The following is a 20,963-nucleotide window of genomic DNA, read 5'->3' as shown; positions in this document are numbered from 1 at the left end:
ATAGCTGAGTCACCATCCCTGCATGTATTGAAAATGCATGTAGATGTGGCAATTAGGAGCACAGTTTAGTTGTGGTCTTAGCAGTGTTAGGCTAACATTTGAACTTGATGACCTAAAAGATCTTTGTGATGATTTGATGAAGTGCTTTGCCAACTCCTAACAGAAAACCCAAACTCACCTCCCTAATGCCCTGCTGAAATCCTGTATGCAGGGAATTCACTATTTCACCAATAGGTCATGAAAACTCAACTCTCATTTTACAGAATTATTAAATGTTTTTTAACTTCAGAACCTGAGGTGAGGGAAAAGGAGAACTGGAAGCACCCATTTTATAGGAGGAGGATTCACTCTATCATTGCAGACCTTGGCATCCAGGGTTCCTGACTTTCAGCAGCTAAATTTCAGACAAGATTTTCCATCTTTCCTAACCTGGAGGAAAGATCTTTTATTGTCTTGGTTTTACAAGAGGAAACCCTTCAAAGTGTCCATTTTGCCTCTCCAAGCAATTAATTATTTCAATCAGCAGCCAAGGGGACTCTCTCTGTTGTGCTTCTCACGTTTCTACACTTGGGGCACATTGGCTCAATTGCTCAAAGGCCACAAGTAACATGTGGCAGGTGGTGCTCACCCCTCAGCAGGACAAAGCCCACAGTTAAATGCATATTTCCACTCGGATGAGTGCAGGGGAGACTACAGGCAGGCACAGAGAGGGCTGCACAACCTTGTCCTCAGGCGCAGGACAGCGGCTATTTCAGTCCCGGCTCGGGAGGACAGCCTGTCAGACAGATGCGTTGGCTCATACTGAGCTCAGTCCCACACTGCAGGAACTGCTCCAATTGCCATAGAGCACACTAAAAACAATGCATCACAGCACACTGGGCTTTCCCCATGTCTCCTGCTGCCCATCTGCTGTGCTGTTTGCTCCTGCCTCCCACCACCACTTTTGCAACCCTCAGTCCTGAACCACCTCCTTCCCTCGTGCTGTCCACTCAAGGCACCAGCCCCTGAGCTCTCTCTTCATGCCTTATTGCTGCTGGGCTGCCTTCTCCATCCCTGGTCCTGCAGGCCCCCTGCTCCTGCTTTCCCTGCAAGTCCCTCACTGTTCTCAGCCACCTCCACAGCCTGATTGCTGACCTCTCCTTCCTACTCTGTCCTGCCCTCGTGTTCCTCACTGCCTGCTCTCCCCCTCCCACTATAGCTATATATATATATATATATATATATATATATATTTATCTCTATATATGTCTCAGTTTTTGTATGCTGCGTGTACAGGCCCAGGTTGAATGCAGAATTCAAACCATCCTGGACAGACACAGGGTCAAGCAGCCTGGCAAGTACACACGACCACGAGGCAGACTGATGGGACAAGCTGCAGCCCTTTCCCTCGGGAGACTTGCATAACTTGTGAAAATCGTGTGCACGATACTGTGCCTGAAAAGGATGTGTCATCACCTACATTTAACAGTGCTGTCAGCAGAGCAAATGGGATGAAGCATGCACTGAAGGTATTTGAAGAAACAATTTTTCAGCTGCTTTTCTCAGTGCCAGATGATTCTGTTGTTCACTCCATCTCTCTGGGTGATGGCTGTAAACAGGGAGTCACACAGAAGAAAAAGATGTTTTCTATCATACATGCTGGGGGAACACAAAGTGGTGTAAGTGCAAACATGACCCTGATTCAAAACCAGTCTTTGCCTGGGAATCAGATTCAGCATTCTATCTCAAAGACAGATTTTTCCCACAGATTCCCTGCAACACACTCTAGGCTACCTACCAAGAGGGCAGATTCCAGGTCCAGGCTGTAGTTTAAGAACTCAAACCATCACAAACAATAACTAGCTTTCACTCAAAAACATGTGCATGTGGGCTGCCTCATTGCTCAGATCAGTTTGGAAAACAGCTTTCTCAACAGTTGCTGGGGACATAATTATGCACATATACCAACAAGGCACAGGGCAACCACTAATCTAATGTACTTCACCCCCACACAGTGAGGGTATTTGTGTTGCCTTACTTATGAATACAGAAGAGTAAGAGGGAGTGAAGAAGTGAATGGACTCCGATAATGCTGCTGATAGGAAGATAGTATGGATGCATCCTGGAAGGGGAGTCAGGTAAACCTGACTGCAGGGAAGGACTGGGGGCAAAAATACATCTGAGTGCAAATAAGAACATTTCTGAACTACCAAATTTCTCAACCTTTAATGAAAAGAAAGAATGCTCACCTTTGTGCATGGATCATGGTGGTATATTTTATTATACAGAGAGGATGCCACTGAGTGCCAAAGGTGCAGCAGACTTGGGATTTATTGCTCCTTCTGCCTACCTGAATCACACTAAAATAAGGAAGACATTAGGGGAAAATAAATTGTATTGAATAAATGTCATTCCCATTCCCAGTTTTCTTTTCTTCCTATATGGCCAATACTTTTTAATCATCTCATGCCAGTACAAAGTCATGTGCTGTATTAACAGCATGAGATGAACCTACTTATCTTTGACAGCACAAACTACTCCTGCCAGGGTTTTGCCCAAAGCAATGCTTTTTCACGTGTCTGCAGACTGGCCATTTCCTCATTTCTCCACACCAAATAGATAAACTGATTTGTACGCAAGGACGGGATACTGCTCTTGCTTTCCCAGAGCTGCTCTTACTCCTCAGGAAGAATCTCAGTCTGCTTTACAAACATTGCCAACAGATTTGCAAACTATATATAGAAATCGTTTCACTTGCTACTGATGTACAGACATAGGGTGACCACAGCAGCTGTTTGGAATTACATCGCAATATTGCTCAACAGGTTTGGAAAGGAAGTAGAGGCCACTGTATTGCAAAGAAAGTAACAGAGGAACTGCTGTATGCACAAAAAATGTGGAGTATGGAAGGATAATTTCAGTGGGATGCAGTTAGTCTATTACTTTTTTAAAAATGAAGCATAATAAAATAGGTAAAAATTACCAATGTAAGAACTGTATTATTTATGGTGGTGTTTGCAAGTACACTGTAATATGCATGTCTGTATGTAGTTATTAAATTATAAGTGATTATGAAAACTGCATGGATTTCATCCTTTGTTAATACCTGACAGATAATTCTCCCAAGTAACTTAGCCAAAACTATGGTTTGTAATTCAGTTTAAAAAATTACTCTATTTCTTTATACACAAGAGAGCAAAACAGGTAGTTACTATATTTAGCATCCTTTGTCACTTTTTTTAACAGTGTGTGTTTATGAAGATTTTTTAAAAAGATGCCAGCAATATAAAGAAGTTATACACTTCATAGAGAATTAAACACAAGCAGCAGTACTAACCAGGTAAATTCTCTATTGTCTTTGATTATGTTGGGGGTTTGTTTTTATTTTTTGTCAGTCCATATTAATGATTACAGAAGTTCTGCGAATATCTACCATGCATAGTAAAAGTGGACAAATAGCAATGTGTTTGCCCAATTAGATGTAGAGATTTCTACTGAAAATTTGAATTTTGAAAATTAAATGAAAATACATTGAACATGTCCCCAGAGCTACATTGTTATATCATTCTTATGACTACTAGCGATTCACTAATATATTTTTGTAGGTTTTCAGGAGAACCTCAGCTTCCGCAGCCATTCCTCATACGACTTATGTTCCAGACCCTGGAAGTGATGGAAAAACAAAAGAGATAAAAACTTACTCACAGATAAGTAAAAACAAATTTATGTCCATGCAAGCCATAGCCAAACCATGGATATTTTAGTAGGGTTTTTTTCGTGCTCCAAGTAAGGGTCCCAAAAAATGCCCTTACCTTACCCCAAGGTAGACACAAAAGAGCCTGTGACTTTGTGACGGTGTTTTCCCGTGTGTGACTCGTGTACTGATGGCAATAGTCCGGGAAAGGGCAGCTCAGGCACTTGGAGCCCATGCCGGAACACAGACTGCTGCAGTAAAATTGCTGCTCACCTCCCACCTCAGCCTCACCCCGGCCTTGATACCCAGATCAAGCTCTGCCATGCCAGCTCCCAAAATTAGATGGTAGCCAGTGCACAGAGCTTTATGGATGTCCCCCACACAACATTATGGCTTCTACAGAGAACAGCTTATCACATACAGGACTTGTGGCTATGGTTTTCTCCCTCCTGCACTGAGCTCTGAAAACACTCACAGCTACAAACTCCATCCCACGGGTGCTGAAAAGGCTAAAGGCTGATGTAACCACTGCTGAATGTCTGGCTCCTTGGAGAGCTCACAGCCTGGTGCAGCTGCTTGTGTCAGATTTTATGAGAAATAGAAACCAAATTATACCTCTGGTTTCAAACATTGTCCCCTAATCGATAGGAGGCCCTATCCCACAGCATGCCTGATTCAGTGCCAGGGTATTTAATTACTTGTAGACAACACTGCCTGGGGGTGGGCATGCCATGGAATTGGGTTGCGGTGATACAGCCTGTGGGACACACCCAAATAGTCGAGAAAATTAAATGCTAGTGTTGCAAGGGTTCAAACACAGTCCAAGAAGGGAAAATAATAAGGTTTTTTCCTACCAATTTATTCTTCCAGCTGGGAATGAAGCCTTTGTGCCTTTCCACACAACCACCAGCTCTGGCCCAGTTACATTTCCTGGTCCTACCATCACATAGTCAAGTCCATAAAAAGTAGCATCAAATGGTCTGGCTGCAAAATATGGGAGTCAAAAGAGCTGAGTTCAATTTCTAGCTGTGCCATAAACCTGACATGGGGAAAACAGCTCCATGACTATCTCATCTCATATTACATTTAAAATAAAGTTTTGCTTTTCCCTCCATTCAATTCACAGATGCCTTGAAAATATAAAAGATACTTTCTCATAATGCTGTACTTGCTTTAGAGTTGAGGTGGATAGGGGTGGAAAGGAAGGGAAGCAAGGGTGGGCAGAAGTCTTTAATAAATAAACAACTTCAATGGTGAAGGACAGAAAAGTTTTATACCAGTATCACTCCACCTCCTATAACAGGCAACCAAACAAAAAAAGGACCTGGCTGTACTGATTAAAAGATAAACACAACCAGTACCATGTCTTTTTAGCTTACCTAGTGAAATTCAAAGGACTAGTTCATGGTATTTTAAACACTTGGGGCAATGCTCACTGCTACATCTGAATGCTTTGATGCTGCAGGCAATGTAACTACTGCCTGATGCTTGTATGAAGTCCTAAATATAAACCTTTGCCCGCAAACTAAAATTACTAATGGAATTTGGCTCTAGCCACAGAAAGGGCTTAAAATCTTCTATCTAAAGCCTTATTTGATCATGTTTCCTTTGCTGGTAGCAGTATACTGTATCAGATATGTGATTACTCAGATTCTTGTGTTGTGGTCACTGTATTAATTAAAATTACCACAATTTAAGATTTATTATGATTAGGCCCATATTTCTGATTAAGAATTCCCACAAAGAAGTGTCAGTTTATAGGTTAGGAGGCATACATGTATTTATCCTGTTATGTCCAGGAGGTATTGGCCAGTGGAGCCTCGACTTGCAGTCAGTAGTGTGGGGTTCATTGGGCACTCTGTGCTCAGGCCATGCCTGCAGTCACCAGTCACCTGGGGCATCCTTCTGTCAGGGGCCTGGCTCAGATACCAGATGCCTAGAAATTTTTCAGAAGTGACTAAATTATTATTTTTCATCCTGGTCAAAATTCCTGGCAAAACCCCCAGAAGTTGTGTCTCAGAAAGCTACATGAATAGTAGCCTTACTGAGAGCAGAAGGAGGAATTAAGCTTTCTGTTAAACCTTCTTCGTGTCCCAGACCAGTAATCTTCACTTTTTCCATTTGCTCCAGTGAATCTGTCATGAAGAAGGACACACAAAGGACCAACCAAGCTGCCTTGGAAAGTGGAATTTACATGTCTGACTCAGGTCTTATGTGACAATGACATTCAGCAAGTAAGGAGAAATTCTGAAGAACATGGAAAGTGAGTTCTGGGGGCAGGGCAGAAGCATCCTGGAGCTGAGTTTTGGTTTGTGTGAATATGTGTGTGTGTGATAACCAGCATATCTCTCAAATAACAGGATGCCCAGAGTTGTTGTGGCTGCCCCATCCCTGGAAGTGTTCAAGGCCAAGTTGCAGATGGCTTTGAGAAACTTGTTCTAATAGAAAGTGTCCCCACTCATGGTAGGGGGGTTGAAACTAAATGATCTTTAAGATCCTTTCCAATACAATAATTTAATAACTGTGAGTTTAGCTAAATGGATTATGGCCTGTGTAATCCTGATGTCCATCAATTGAAATATCTTCTTAGCTGGGAGGGTCTGCATTTTTTTCTTTCCTCAAGATGGAACAGATGCTAGAAAAACAAAGGGAGTAACTGCAAATAATTTTTAATTAAATATCTTTAAATTTATTCTGTCAGATTTTTTTCTCTAAATGTGCAGAAACATACTGTGCAGTGCATGAAAACATGACTGAGGGTGAGTCTGCTCAAGAACTGATCTGCCAAAATTCTGAAGGAACCAAAATTAAAGTTACAATATTTCTTAACCAAGGGGATAGGCTTGATTTCCTGGCTTGCCCATCAAAATCTACTGTTTGTTTAAAAGAACTTACCTAAAGTCCCTTAAATTTTGCCAAGCCTTGATACATGTATACACCAAAGCTCTACCAGGACCAAACACTTGGCAAAAATACCTAAAAATAACAATTTAGATGTTTGAAGACTTTTACATAGAACCATGATCTTTTATGTACAAAGCATGCTACAACTCTTTGGATGATTGTGACCTGACATAAGCAATTAAAATTTCCTATAATAACTCTTAACATTACTATTAACTGGAAGTTAGATATTCATCCAGTCTGTCGTATCTCTGCTCATTTTTACCGTGTTTCTATGAAAGAATGAATTCTTGTGCTTAGAGACACATAATCTGTGTAAAAAACACAAGCCACTTTTCCAGCTAAATGTCTCAATCACAGAACAGCAATAAACTCATAGAACTGAAACAGAGAACACATCAAGCCATAATTTCTAAATCTGTGCAGAAAATGCCAAAGAACACATTTTAAAGTAATTACAGAAGTTAATTTAAACAAAGCCCTAGGAATGGCCTTCAACAGTCAAATTAATACCTAGGTAGGTTACCTTAAAAGCTGTTTTCTTCCATGTTTAGCCTTTGTGAACCCTTAATTTAAGCAAACAGGCTTGAAGGCAAAAAAAATCCTGTAATCTGTGGCACTGTTTTGTTCAACAGAAATATTTCTTTGGAAACACATCTACTCCACTAGCTAGGAAAGGAACAGAAATTCCAGAATTCTTCCTCGTGATTTCTTAAAATTTCCTTTCTAAATCTCTGATATATTAATGTAAATAAATAATAAAACAACATCAGCACCATCATTTTCTCCACCTCAGAGAGGAAAATGAGAAATGGCTATTTTATTTTTAGAGTGTTTTCAAAAAATGATTTTGACAGTATGTTAATCTTAATTCAACACTATAAACCAGAGTGTTTCAATCTGGCTAATGAAAAGAGCCAAGTGAAGAGAAGCAAGGAATGTATGCATTTATTAGTTTATTGTTTATTGAAGAAGTAGTCCAACTGGGAATAGGCTCAAGCTCTGGAGCTGGCCGCACAAAAAAATTTCCAAAGATACCCTGACACAAAGTCCAAACACATCTTCACATTATATCCATGACAGAGCAACAGCCTCAGCATCATGTCACCACTCAAAGAATACCAAATGCACTGGGGAAATGTGTATCATTAAGCAACGAAATTAGCAGTTGACATCTGCTCCATAAGATAGGAGTAGCTTTACAGTTCCATGGCTGTCAGCTCTCACTGCTATGAGAACATAGTTTAAAGGATCCTTTCTTGGATTTGCTCCTGCTTTGAGCAATATTTTGGTGTGAAGAATCTCATTATTAGAAACAGCACAACAAAGTGCAGTCCCTCTTCTGTCATCATAAGTATTTGAAGTTATGTGTTCAGACAAGAGAGTGTTGACATCCAAACCATTTTCAATGACAAGCTCTAGACACTGGTTCTGGCTGTCTAGCAGAATGAACAGTGCTTGGCCCACTTTCCTGGATTAAAGTTTGGGATGTGGCTGCAATGAGATACTTCCTGCCCTAAAAACAGTCAACAAAACTAGGCAGGTGAAACTTCCTTACAGGAAGAAAATAACCCTCATCCATCTATGTTCGTAGTTACCACCTAGACTTCTTACAAAAGTTTAAAACATAGAAACACCAGTTTTGAGCACTGTCAAATAAGATGTGTTTAAGTTGCTTCAGTGGTTTTCACTTAATTCTAAGGAGTGTGTTTTGCATTTTGCTTAGTTTCTGCAAAAAAGAAAAGTGAATTAAATCTAATAGAACAGTGGTACTTCTAAAATAGAAATGTACATAAATATATGTTTGCCAAGTTTACTACAAACATCTTTGATGTAACCTTGTGTCACATTGTCTCTTAGTAAAAATGAAAAGTCCAAGCTCATACTCACAGGTGTGAGTAAGCCACTCACAAGCCCTCACAGGCCCTCACAAGCCATTTTGTGTGTGGAGAGCAGCCCTACCTCACCAGGCTCACTGCCACTTCATCTTTCAAAAGCAGAGTTATGCAGTCTAGACTATGCCGTCCAGCTGCTTAAAATAATGCTATTACACAATCATCTGCTGAGGCCTTGACATTTCCACCTCAAAGGAGGAAACAGAACTTATATTTATATCCAAAGTGATTTACAGAGCATCATAAAAACAAACCCAGAGTACTTTCCTTCTTATTTTCAGATATATTTAAGTTAAAGCTTTACTAAAGCATGGCAAATATAAAACTCAAAATCAAAATAAGAGGTGTACAGACACAAATTCAAGTGCTCACCTGAGTGGGCTCTGCTTTGACTCTAAGCATTACAACTGAGAACTTTCAAACCAGCATATTTCAAGTATACTACATTAATTAATAGCAATATAATTCCATACGTGGAAGGAAAGGTAGGAGGGAGGGATGGAGTAGAGTAAAGAGAAACAAAACAGAGCAAGAAGAGCACATATAGCAATCTCTCCTTGAGTGAAAGGGATTGCTTTTAACGCTGCCACTCCTCCCACATGCATTACAGAAACATGTAAGCATCACTCCAGTCCAGCAAAAACATTCATGTATGCTTACTTTCCTTCCAGCTAATTTCCTCTTTTTTTCCTGAAAGACCTCAGCACTCAGGCAAGATGTATGCCGGTGCAGAGGTGAATTTCTCTTTTCTTGAATACCTATCAATATGATTAAGATGCTCCAGCACATCACAGTGACCACCTTCAGCCGTAACCCCTAATGGTGTTACTCCATATTTGTCCTTAATGTTCACATTTCCATCATTCTTCAGAACGTCAAAAATGTCTTTGCATCTCTGTTTTGCAGCTTCTTGCATTGTTGACCAATAAGTTTCTCTTGTAACTTATGGTCTTGGGATAAACACCCTTTTCCACGATCATTTGCACATTTTCCACAAAGCCAGTTTTTGCTGCCAAAGTTAGTGCTGTTTTTCATTGCATGTTTTTTATTGTCATGTTGATTCATAAGATGCTAGAGGTAAGAAAGTGAAAAAAGATACAACAAAATAAAGCACAAGGCTGTTAGCACATACACATATATCAGAAATCCTTAAGTGCTATGTTTTTATTAAAAGTATTTGTAATTATGTTCACCTAACCAGTACTGCCAAACACACAGAATACTGAATAGAAATTCTTGCTTTTTCTGTAAGCTTCTGAACAAAATGGTAAAAATGGTCCAATTTATTTGCTGTTGTAAACTGATGCAACTTTTCCAAAACCAGAAAATTTGCTGGAACATTTAAACAACATAAGCAAGATGCTCCATGGAGGACTTGGTCATACTTTTAGTTAATAGTTCTAGCCTGTTGGTGTCTTCATTATTCTGTTTCTTTGTTGCTCCCCTTATCTTATGGGATATTTTAACCTTTCCTGCCATCTAAAGTGACTTCAAATACTTGTGGAATTGGCTGAACTGCAGCCTTCTGCAGTGGAAACCACTCCCTTTGATCAGTTTCCTTCAAAGCATATGTCAGGTTCACAAGTCCTTGAAGCCCAGATACTTCATCTTACAAACTTGAATGGATAAATGTGATGCAGTTGAAAAACAATATGTCAAAAGATCAGATTTGCAATGGGACTATTTTATTTACTTTTAGGGTGTGGTCTTTGTTTGTTTTTTTTTTGTTTTGTTCTGTTTTCACCCCAGGATACCTTGCTTCATGGATGTTGCAATTTTCCTATTGTTCTCACTAGGTGATACAATAAAAAGATCTCATGTCATTAATTATCTCTTTTAATGGTCTTTAATATGTTAAAACCTCCCAAAACAAACCCCAAACACTCACAAATATTGTATTATCTTTATACTGCCAAAGCACAGTCGATTACAGAAGAAAAAGGTCTTTGGACTCTGCACTATTTCTGCAGTCATGAATAATGGACATTCACATGAGTTTGGTCCACATGGTCAGGCTATGGCCAAGCCATGCCAGCTATTATTTTCAAGGTGTGAGAGTCATTGAAATGCTCAGTGGATTAGTAACAGAGTATGTCAAACCTTTTAACTATAGTCATCAACTTAATTCAGTCTGTTCATATCACCAACTGTAACTGTGGCTTATGTTCACTGCGCTTTTTCCTCATGATATCACATAAACCAACCATCTTACTAGTAAATTCTCATTATAACTGGAAGGTCAGGAATTTTGCTCTTTACAACATCTTCCAGGTTCTTGAACTATAAAATGCAGTCTTTATATGTTGTAAAACACACAGAAAGAAAAACATGTTAATATATGCTGTACCTACCTAGGTTTTTCCAAATAAGCTTTGGAATTTGATGGTTTCTCTGATTGATTCAATCTCAGTCGCTTAACACATTTGCCCTGTTGAATCTTTTTATTTATTTTTAAACTACTACTTCCACAGTTTGTGCAGTCATGTGCTCTTTCCACCACACTGAACACTTATAATCCTTAAAATGTTGCACGAATATTATACACTTATATTAAGTCCCTGTTGTATGTTTGTCACTGATCATGGTTCTAGTCATCCTGCAAATAGAGAAGGAAAGTTGGAAATTTTATTTGGAAGAAATCTTATGAAACTTGTGTTCAAGGGGAAGTGTTAATCAGCTTTCTCTTCAGACTAGTTTCTGCATTGCTTTTGTAAGCACTAAGTCACTCAAAGTACCACAGCCAATATTATAATCCCATCCACAAATACCTTACTAGTTAGTACATTATGATAAAGCTTGCAAGCCAAAATTAAATTAGTAAGGGCTTACATTTAGACTGACTCAGAAACTAAAGTTCTCTTGGATTCTGACTCCCACATAACACAGTTTCTCACCTCTTTCAATGTGTACTGGAGTCATGGCCTGGGTTTTCAACTTCAAGCAAAGAAATTGGAAGGAAGATGTTAAAAATCTCTATGTTAATTCCATTTTGTCTGATGGAGAAAATATACAACTTGGGTCTTGAGTGCCATGTCTGAACACAATAAAAAGTAGTCTGAGAATAGTAAAAGAATATTCACAAACACATTTTCATTTGGGGCTTAGAAAAACAAACCTTTGCGCTGTTCATAAAGGACAAGCTTTTCTGAAGGTTCTCTTCTCTGTCCCTTCCTATTGTGTCCATAGTCAAGGTTGGAGCATAACAGGCCAAAAGAAGATTGAACATGGAAGTCAGACTGAGGAACTGCTCATCACTATGTGGACACATGCACCACTCTCCCTCATCTCTTGTGGGCAATACACTCCATTGACAGGCAGAAGAATTCTGAGGTAAGATTCTTTTATGCATTTTTCCTCTCATTTTCATTAACACTTCTCAAATTCTGATGGCACCTTACAGCTGCCATCATTTAAGTCACAAATACACTCTTGTTACAAACACACACAAACCTTTCAGGGAGCAAGGATAAAATCTCTCCTAGAGTAGCAGTTTCAGAAGTATACATCAATGAACACAACTGCAACCTCAATCTGTCATCAGCTAACAGGAAAGTACATGTTAGAGCACATTAATATCTCATTGGCAGCTAAGAGGTGCTCCTAATGAAACAGTTAATTTACGTGAGATAATTTATTAAGGAAAAATATGTAACATTCATAATCTTATTTCCTCCACAACTGCTTTAAGACAAAAGTTACCTTCCCCTTTTTCATACCTTCCATTTTGAAAACCCTAAATTTGAATAACCCTCAATTATACCATTGATAAAACTTTTTTTTAATGAATCAGGATCACCCTACTGGATCCAGACCTTCATGCTCTGCCAGCCTTACTGAAGTTGCTGTCCATAGGAAAGTTGAGAATTATTATATTCCAGCCCATCATATTATATTTACCCCAGAGCCTGAACCGAAGAGGCTCCTGAAGATTTGCACAGGTCTCAGATCAGACCCTCATACTGCAAAATCTCTGAAAAAAAAAGTCAGCTTAGTATATTAAAAAGATGTTTTAGCAATGTTCACATATGGTCTACTCCTGCGAGATGATAAACACGCTCTCAACATCAGTGTTTCCATGAAGAATTAAGAACACTAAGATAGCTTTTAGTAATAAAATCCTTTTATTTTCATTAGAATGTATTTCCTTTCTATGACTCCTTTCTCTCCAAAACATCAGAGGAATAAACCAGCTTAGAGGCCACCACAGAAAATTTTCTCTTAGTTATGCAGTTTCCATACCCAAAACTTTCTCCTGCTTTGCTATACTCCCTGAGTGATTCCACCAGAGGCATCATAAAGCTCTTGAACATGAACTTAACTAGAAAGGTCTTAGATGAGCAGTGTTTCAGAATTGCTGTGTGTACTATTTTCAAATGATCTTATCTCACAAAAATCCATACATTGTAAAATGAGAAAGTTGGTTAGTAGCAAGTAACTGTGACAGGGTAGAGCCGGTGTGAGGCAAAGAGCTCCCCAGAGCTGGACACGCTGCCAAGGGTCTACAGCCGCTCCTGAATTGCTGTATCACTGCTGGTAATACACTGTGCTGGGGTGAAAAGGGCTAACAAAAGCATGGATGTTCCACAGGGATGACAGGGAACAAAACAGCATGGCTGATACCCTGAGCAGCACCAGAAACATCGCTGCTCCATTACGTGATGTGGCAATGAAAAAGCTAAAAAGCTCAGCAGGAAAATCTTCTTCCATTCATCCTTGGCAGTTTCTCAACTGCCTGACACACACACTACCTCACTGGAAACAATTGCAAACCCTTACTCTAAATGAGTTGTAGTTTTTTATATTACAAAGAAGATTTTCCTGAAACAACATTTTGAGTAGGCTGATATTTTTCTGATACTTTTTATATTCATACCTGAAACACTAGACATTACTCCTTGATGTTCTATTTAGAAAAAATGTTTTTCTCTCTAAATTACTGCTTTCTCATTAGAAAAAATATGAACCACTTGCTGATCATGGAAGTTGTATCTTTCCTTGGAAAGAAGTGTATCAAGCATTTATTGTTTTTAAACACATAAAGTTACGTGAGAGTGAGATATTCTAATTTCTTAACCTCAAAATAAACTAGACAATCTTAGCTTTATTCCATAAATAGAAGGCCCTTAGGCATGCACAGAGGTTATTCATAGCAATGAAAGAATTACTAGCAATCTAAATTTGGACTCAGTCTCTGAAGTATTACGTTTTTAAACTATTTCTCTGTTCGTTTAATTGGCAAGCACAGCACAGTCTCACCATTTCAACCCATTATCTTGCCAGTGCTACTCTGGGGCCTGAATTTTGAGCAGCCAGGAACAGTGCCCTGCAAGCTGAGGTGTCCTGTGATACTTCTAAAATTAAATACGCAGTTGCTAGATAAATTAAGGTCTGACCTTGTACAACTGTAACATAAGCAGACCCGACCCTCAGGAAAGTATTACACATGACTTCTCTAAAATCTCATCAAATGTAACACGAGGTCTGGGGATATAAGAGTATCTGTGTCCCCATTGGTTAAACTACTCCCATTAAGAAAATTAAGTATTTGCCAATTATTCTCAAGCACTACGTTAATAACATATGGGAGCATATTTACATAAATCACAACAAATTTGAGAAGGTTTAGCCTTCAACTAGTTGCAGATCCCACCATGTAACATCACCAAACACTAATCTCTCTCTCTGAGGCTGGCATGATACAAAGCTTTATAGATTCAATGACAGACAATTACAGTACTTTTTTAACCAGTTAATAACTTGAAGCGGGACAAAGAAGCAGGAAGCATGGCGCCACAGACAGCAGTGATGAAAATACAGAATAGCTCCAGAATAAGATCAAGAACAGCAGTACACAGCAAGCTAAACCCAGGCATGGGATGAGGAAGAAGTTGGAAATACCACTGATTCAAAACCAGTCTTGTTCTGGTCTTAACCAATTAGTTATCATTTTTACCATAATGAACAGACCAATAAGAGTACACAACAAACTGAAAAAACCCCAAACTTCCATCTTGTCTTCAATTGTTCTAATGAAATTAAATTTTACAGTGAACTCCTCCATGACATTTGACTCACTTGCATTTATAGAACCATAAAAGTGTAAGCTTAACTAAGGCACTACATGCATTTCAATCTTTGAACATGAGATCAACAAAAACATTTAATGATGATAAACAATATTCACTGAAACTTCTTTGGCAAATGCAACCTAACTGAAGGTGGCACACCCCTAAAAAACCCCAGTATAAGCAGAAGCAGACAGAAGCAGACAGAAGCAATGCTGAGATCCTGTTCTACTGCTGGCTATGAGATGATATGGAGAGAGATATATTCTTATCTAATTAAAAAATGAAAAATATGTATTTATAATACATATAAAGAACACAAATGTTGTAATTACTTACTTTCAGTTCTTTCATTTTTTTACATAACCAAGACACCATCAGAATTAGTACACATCCACATTACAAACATGGTATTGTTTTGATTTTCAGATATTTTTAATAACATTGTGCATGAAGTGCATGATTCCACTCATACATAATTACTAGATATAAATCCATCAATTACGTTCCGTGCAGAATAAGTGAGTTGTTGTTGTATGTACACCACATCACTTGGCAATTTGAGATATAATATCATGCAATAAATTCATTGGTGAGACAAACATGGGATGGAGAGCTATAGCAAGGCCTTCTTAGGTTACCTACATACTGAATATTAATACACAGGATACTAGTCATAACAGAATCCCCAGTGTAAAGCAAATAATAACTGTGAAATGCTATGTGGGTGGGGTTTGTTTGTTTGTTTTCAAAGTCAGTGTTGACTGTACACTGATAATATTTTGTAGGTTTCAGCTTAGTTATATTTTAAAATAAATCATGTATTTTAATGGTATTTGACCAGTTTGGAGAATTTCCCACAGTACCACTTTGAGATGGATTTCATGAAGGTTTTCATCAACAAGGTCTATTGTTTTTCACTTTGTTGGGATGTGGCAAGCACTCCCACATGCTTAGGCTGTCTAAAGTCAGTCAGAACTACTGCTAGAACGACACTGACTGTGCTCAAAGATTGCCAGGCACAGAGCCATTGGTGCTGTGCTCTGTTAGTGTCACCAGGAGACAGATAATCTAGTTAGACCATCAGAGAGGCGGGGAAAATACAGGGTGGTCCAATAAAAAAAAGGCAGGAATTTTTGAAGACTGGCATTTTGGAAAGAAAGAATTTCAGTACCTAGGAAAGAAATTCCAGCTCTTTCTGATGAAATTGCCAAGAACACAGGCGTGGGGAAACACAAATCCTGCATACTGATACAAATTGTATGAGCCACTGTGCAGATTGAAGTGTTTGTTTTATCAAAGGACTGGCTTCCAGGGAAAAATGAGATATTCTGAGACTCAGCTGGGGGAGTTTGCTCACTAGTTATGAAAAATAGGAGCTCAACGGCAGGACAAAGGAACTATAAAGAACGAGTTGTCCAGGATAAGATACAAACTTACAATGTAATTATTAGAAAGTAGTACTGCGGAAAACTCACACTTTAAGTTAGCAACTAAGCATAAGACTTAATAGAGGGACAACTGGATCTTCAAATGTACATCATGTTCACCTCTACCAATAACTTGTCTTTCCACTGCTCTTTTGTCCCACTTTCTCTATCGCAAGGTCCTTAATGAAGTTCCCTGTTGTCTATTTTCTGGCTAGCTCTGTTTTGGGGCGTTTTTTCGCTTTTCTAAGCGATCCCCTGACGGGACTCGCACCGCTCCGAGCAGTCTGCACACCGCGGCCCCGCGCACGCGCACTGCTGCCGCCCCGCCGGCCGGGCGCTGCGGTGCATGCGCGGCCCGGCGCCCTCCGCTGCGTCCTCTGCGGGCGCCGCGAGCGCGGCCATGGCGGGGGCGCTGAGGAAGGTGAGGCGCTGCCGAGGGCCCGGGGCCGCGTCCTGCTCCTGCGGCGGGCCGGCAGTTCTGGGGGAGGGCAAGGAGTGCCGCAGCCATGTGGGGAGAGCGGTCGGCCACCCCTCTGCGAGGGAAAGAAAGGCCGAGGGCAGCGCAGGGCCTGGGTGACCTCCCAGGCAGCCGGGGGTGGCTGGAGCCGGGGCACCGGAGCGGTGCCGGCAGCTGCTCGGTGCGCATCAGGCACAGCAGCGCCGGGGTGGCGAAGGAGGGATTGTCCCGCTGTGCTCTGCACTGAGGCGGCCTCACCTTCAGTGTTTGATCGCCGCGGTCTGAGAAAGATACTAAGCTATTAGAGAGCATACTAAGCTATTAGAGAGCATCCAAAGGAGGGCAACGGAGATGTTAAAGGGCTTGTAGGGGAAGCCCTGTGAGGAGCGGCTGAGGTCATTGGTGTGCTCAGCCTGGAGAAGAGGAGGCTGAGGGGAGACCTCATTGCAGTTACAGCAGCGAGGGGAAGAGGAGGGACAGACACTCAACTCTGTGGTGACCAGTGACAGAACCCGCGGGAATGGCCCGAAGTTGTGTCAGGAAGGTTGAGGTTGGATATTAGAAAAACGTTCTTCACCTAGGGGGTGTTTGGGCACTGAACAGGCTCCCCCGGGCAGTGGTCACAGCACCAGCCTGACAGAATTCAGGAAGTGTTTAAACAATGCTCTCAGCACATGGTGTGACCCCTGGGAATGGTGCTGTGCAGGGCAGGAGTTGGATTGGATGATCTTTGTGGGTCCCTTCCAGCTCAGGATATTTTATGATTCTGATTCTGCTAAGATGAGCTGCTCCCTCTTGGAGCACTGGAACTCTGGGATAACGGGCATATAGCAGGAGGTAAGGCTGGTGCCGTGGAATGGTCCCTCTCAGCTGTATATTGAGTCAAAACAAAATAATTAATGTGGGAATGGATGCTTAGGTGTGTTAAGTATGTTTATGCTCTCTCTGCAGACCACTGGACTTGTAGGATTGGCTGTAGCTGAGAACCCTCATGAGGTATGTAACATGTCTCATTCTGTAGTAATAGAAACTGTCAGTCTGCTCTAAGGTTTTTGTGATGTGTTTGCATGTGTAGGTATGCAGTATATCTTAATATGGCGCCAGCTTAATGAAATAATTAAAATTGTCCACAGTGATAAAGGTTTAATGGATGTAATTATAAGTTATTTTACACATGTACTTTTTGTGGCATACACTGATTTCAAAAGCTCTCTAGTGTATCTTTATGAACCCATATTTGACTTCTTTCATCAGTAAGGCCAAAACAAAGAACTCTTTAAATTCAGCTCTTCATAGATATAATTCCTGCTTCTCAGGAAAAAAAAAAAATTTTGCTGCTTTGCTGTGTATGCAAGTATTGAAATAACTTACACCAAAGGGCTGGCCTAGTCTTAGATGGTAGAGACTAGCTATGTGCAAAGCCATGGCAAAGCCCTGGGATGGAACACTTCAGTGGTACTCAGAAACTCCATTAGGGGGTTCTTGTAGCAATGTGTGGCTTTCTGTTGACCTTCTCAGGCTCAGTAGTGTAAGTATGTTTGTCACATCATGCTTATTCAGGAGGCATTAGCTTTGACAGAACTTCAGTGATTTTTTAAAGTTCTCCACTTTGAAATTTGTTATTGTACAGCAATTCTATTTCAAAAATGCTTTTGACTCCAATACTTAAGAATGCTGTAAAAAAGAACCCTTGAAAAATTCACTACTGTTTGGTAGAAATTATTCTAGCTCAGTCTACAGCCTTGTCAGACTCCTTCTGAGTGAACTTAGTACATTTTAGTTTTTTTCTGCAATTTAAAGCTAAGAGTAAAGTACTGGGCAAGGGTTTAGTTGAAGTTCAGATTTTTTTGCCAATTTTCTTTTTGTTTCCTGTTTTTCTTCCTTGTACTTCTTTTAGTATTCTGCTTCTATTTCTTATTGTCCCTATGGGACATCCATTCCTTGTCAGGTAGATACAATTACATGGTACAAAAGTGTGAATTAATTCACCACAATGTGTCCTTTATCCCTGCATTTAAATCCAGCAATAAAAGTTTCAGGTTTAATTTAAATCTATTTGTTACCCAGAACTTTGCACCAGCATGAGGAAAAGTGACCAAAAACCCTCCATTATAATCTCTTTGTATCTACTCAGGTAAATTTTCGGTATCTGATGGGTTAGATATGAATTTGCCTCTTTTTTTCTTCCTCTTTTTTTTTTTAAGAGCACTTTATGGCCTTTTCTGTTTTTTTCATTTTGCATCAAATCTGTTCAGATTGCAACTTTGTTTTATCATTTTATTTTTCGTTTGAGGAATGTGACAGCAGCAATTTTTCAGCCCTGATAAATCCCTGCTTTACCCAAGATGGAGTTCAGTGGCTCAGACTCAATTATTAGTTGATCATACACTTCTGGATTGAATACCATATTTTGTGTATAAGTAGTTGCTTAGCAGGTTTGGTAGGACAAGGAATTAAATAATTGCAGTTGTGTATTTTAACCATGCCTTGTGATCCCTTCAGCGCCTGCGAATACTGTACACAAAAATCCTTGGTGTCCTGGAAAACATTCCCAGAGATGCAGCTTACAGGAAATACACAGAGCAGATTGTAAATGAGCGAATGGATTTGGTGAAAAAGGTAAGTACAGTGATATTTCCTTAATGCTGTATCAATTCAGAAACAGTTGAAATGTCAAGGTTTGTTTTTGTTATTGACTGGGATATTTTGATGGCATATGAAAAGGAATTGTTAATTTCCTGTTGAAATTTTTTTTGAAAGATAGAAAAGTGGTAATTTTCACACTCTTTCACAAAAAAAAGTTTGTGCTCTTGCCAGTGTAGTGTCTTAGCACAATCCTTACCTTCAATATTTAAGAAAACTTTTTGTTACATTGAACTCTACAATACTGTTATTGTGTATTTAAGGTGATAATTGAAAACTTGCATATAATTCTATAAAAATCTAAGAACAAGACTTTTTTCCAAGATAAAAACTAAAGCCTTTATCTGCTAATTCTTCTTTGGATTCAGTAAATATTATTCATTCTTTGTATTTATCATTGAGGGTTTGATGTTTGCTTCTCAGTAACAAATGAGTGTGAGATTTCTTTGATAATGTAAAATTATATAAGCCAGCTGATTTGATAGTAGTTCTGAGAAAGATTGGTGTGATCTGGTTAAATTATTGTTTTCATGCTTCTCATGGCTTTCTACACTAAAACATTTTATTGTTTGTGTTTGAACACACAGGAATCTGATGTGCAAAAACTACAGGATAAACTGAACTGTGGTCAGATAGAAGAAGTCATTGTACAGGTAAAGAGGGGAAATTTGAGATGAAGTGCAAATGTAGCTGTGTTTTTTAATGCTCCTTGGGCTTTTGTTGAGAAAATTGGAAGTTTTGTGTATCTTCTTTTGCTGCAAAACAGTCAAGCAGAAGAAAAACCCCTGATAACAAATTGTCATATAGTAATGGGATAGCCTTGCTAAAACCTAATAAATTAACAGCTATTTCTTGCATTATGCTTATAGATATGCATGTATACCTACATTGCTTCTTCCAGAGTCTAAATCCGTGAAAAGGGCAGGAGAGGATTGAATAATACTGGGGTAATCCAAACCAAGTGGAAAATATCATCAAGTTCTCATTGGGAATGTCTCTCTAAACAGAATGTCTGTTTGGGTATTTAGGGGTGATGGGATTTTTTTTTAAAAACAACCCCAAAAAGCATACAGTTTCTTTGATATTTATAGATGAAATTTGTGTAGTCTGTGATCATGACAGATAGCAACATCACTGAGGTAATTAACTGACATAGAGGTAATTTAATATTTTGGCAATTGTATAATATTTAAAACTTTGTGTATGGTGTTTGTTAACAGGCTGAAAATGAGCTGTCCCTGGCAAGAAAAATGATGCAGTGGAAACCATGGGAGCCTCTAGTTGAAGAACCTCCTTCTAATCAGTGGAGATGGCCAATATAATTTTCAAAATGGTGTAACCTCTTGAAAGTAAAAAGAAAAAATTAATTATTAACCTATTGTTACTGACAGTTGTCTTTAAATTAAAGCTAATCACTTCATTAAAATATATTTTGTCCACTTAATTCAGCAATCTAAAGGCTGCTGCCAATTTCTTGAAAAAAGGGTTTTAAGAAAATTCTTTCTGGCATTCCTACAACCTTTTGTTTATTTAATTTTTGGCATTTTTTATTAACAAGATACTTGTGTCTTACGCTGAGTTGTTTTTATTATCTGTATTTCTGTGTTAAAAATACAGATATTATAGGCCACTTGAAATCAAAGTCCAAGTTGTAGAAAAGCGTGATGATTTTGTCCCACCTTTGGCTATGTATTTTTGCTACCCTCTGACAAGATCCTAATGGCCATGCAGATGCTGCACTGAGGGATCTAATGCTTCCCAAAAAGAACAGGATTTTAGGTTTCAGCTGAATCTCTGTCCTGAACTGGTTGACCCTACTGCCCACATAACTAAACATGATTTCTGGCTTGTGGGAGGTACTGGGAAAATTGGAGAGGTGAGAGGGAGAAAGAAGAC

General features: G+C 39.4%; 2 protein-coding genes across 2 annotated transcripts; one reads left to right on the top strand and one right to left on the bottom strand.

Moving 5' to 3' along the window:
- Window positions 1-7,481: 7,481 nt before the first annotated feature.
- ASB15 (ankyrin repeat and SOCS box containing 15) lies at window positions 7,482-9,388 on the bottom strand. The gene is given in 6 exon segments (XM_074540243.1): window positions 7,482-7,614; window positions 7,616-7,700; window positions 7,703-7,735; window positions 7,738-8,018; window positions 8,020-8,093; window positions 9,302-9,388. Coding segments are annotated over 6 exon segments (693 nt in total).
- A 6,870-nt stretch (window positions 9,389-16,258) lies between these two features.
- Window positions 16,259-20,519, top strand: NDUFA5 (NADH:ubiquinone oxidoreductase subunit A5). Its single transcript, XM_005481942.4, has 5 exons — window positions 16,259-16,388; window positions 17,376-17,420; window positions 18,927-19,043; window positions 19,655-19,720; window positions 20,288-20,519. Exons 1-5 carry the CDS (start codon window positions 16,314-16,316, stop codon window positions 20,387-20,389), a joined length of 405 nt encoding a protein of 134 aa, XP_005481999.1. The 5' UTR covers window positions 16,259-16,313; the 3' UTR covers window positions 20,390-20,519.
- The last annotated feature ends 444 nt before the right edge of the window (window positions 20,520-20,963 follow it).

The sequence above is a fragment of the Zonotrichia albicollis genome, chromosome 4 (assembly GCF_047830755.1).
Source record: "Zonotrichia albicollis isolate bZonAlb1 chromosome 4, bZonAlb1.hap1, whole genome shotgun sequence".
NCBI lineage: Eukaryota > Metazoa > Chordata > Aves > Passeriformes > Passerellidae > Zonotrichia > Zonotrichia albicollis.
This window is presented reverse-complemented; position numbering and strand designations above follow the sequence as displayed.

What these genes read in the sequence shown, in the direction of transcription:
- NDUFA5 (XM_005481942.4), top strand. Translation starts at nt 16,314, where the DNA reads ATGCGCGGCCCGGCGCCCTCCGCTGCGTCCTCTGCGGGCGCCGCGAGC. An exon ending in TGGCGGGGGCGCTGAGGAAG is followed by an intron (nt 16,389 to 17,375) that starts GTGAGGCGCTGC and finishes CTCTCTCTGCAG; the next exon opens with ACCACTGGACTTGTAGGATT. An exon ending in GAATGGATTTGGTGAAAAAG is followed by an intron (nt 19,044 to 19,654) that starts GTAAGTACAGTG and finishes TTGAACACACAG; the next exon opens with GAATCTGATGTGCAAAAACT.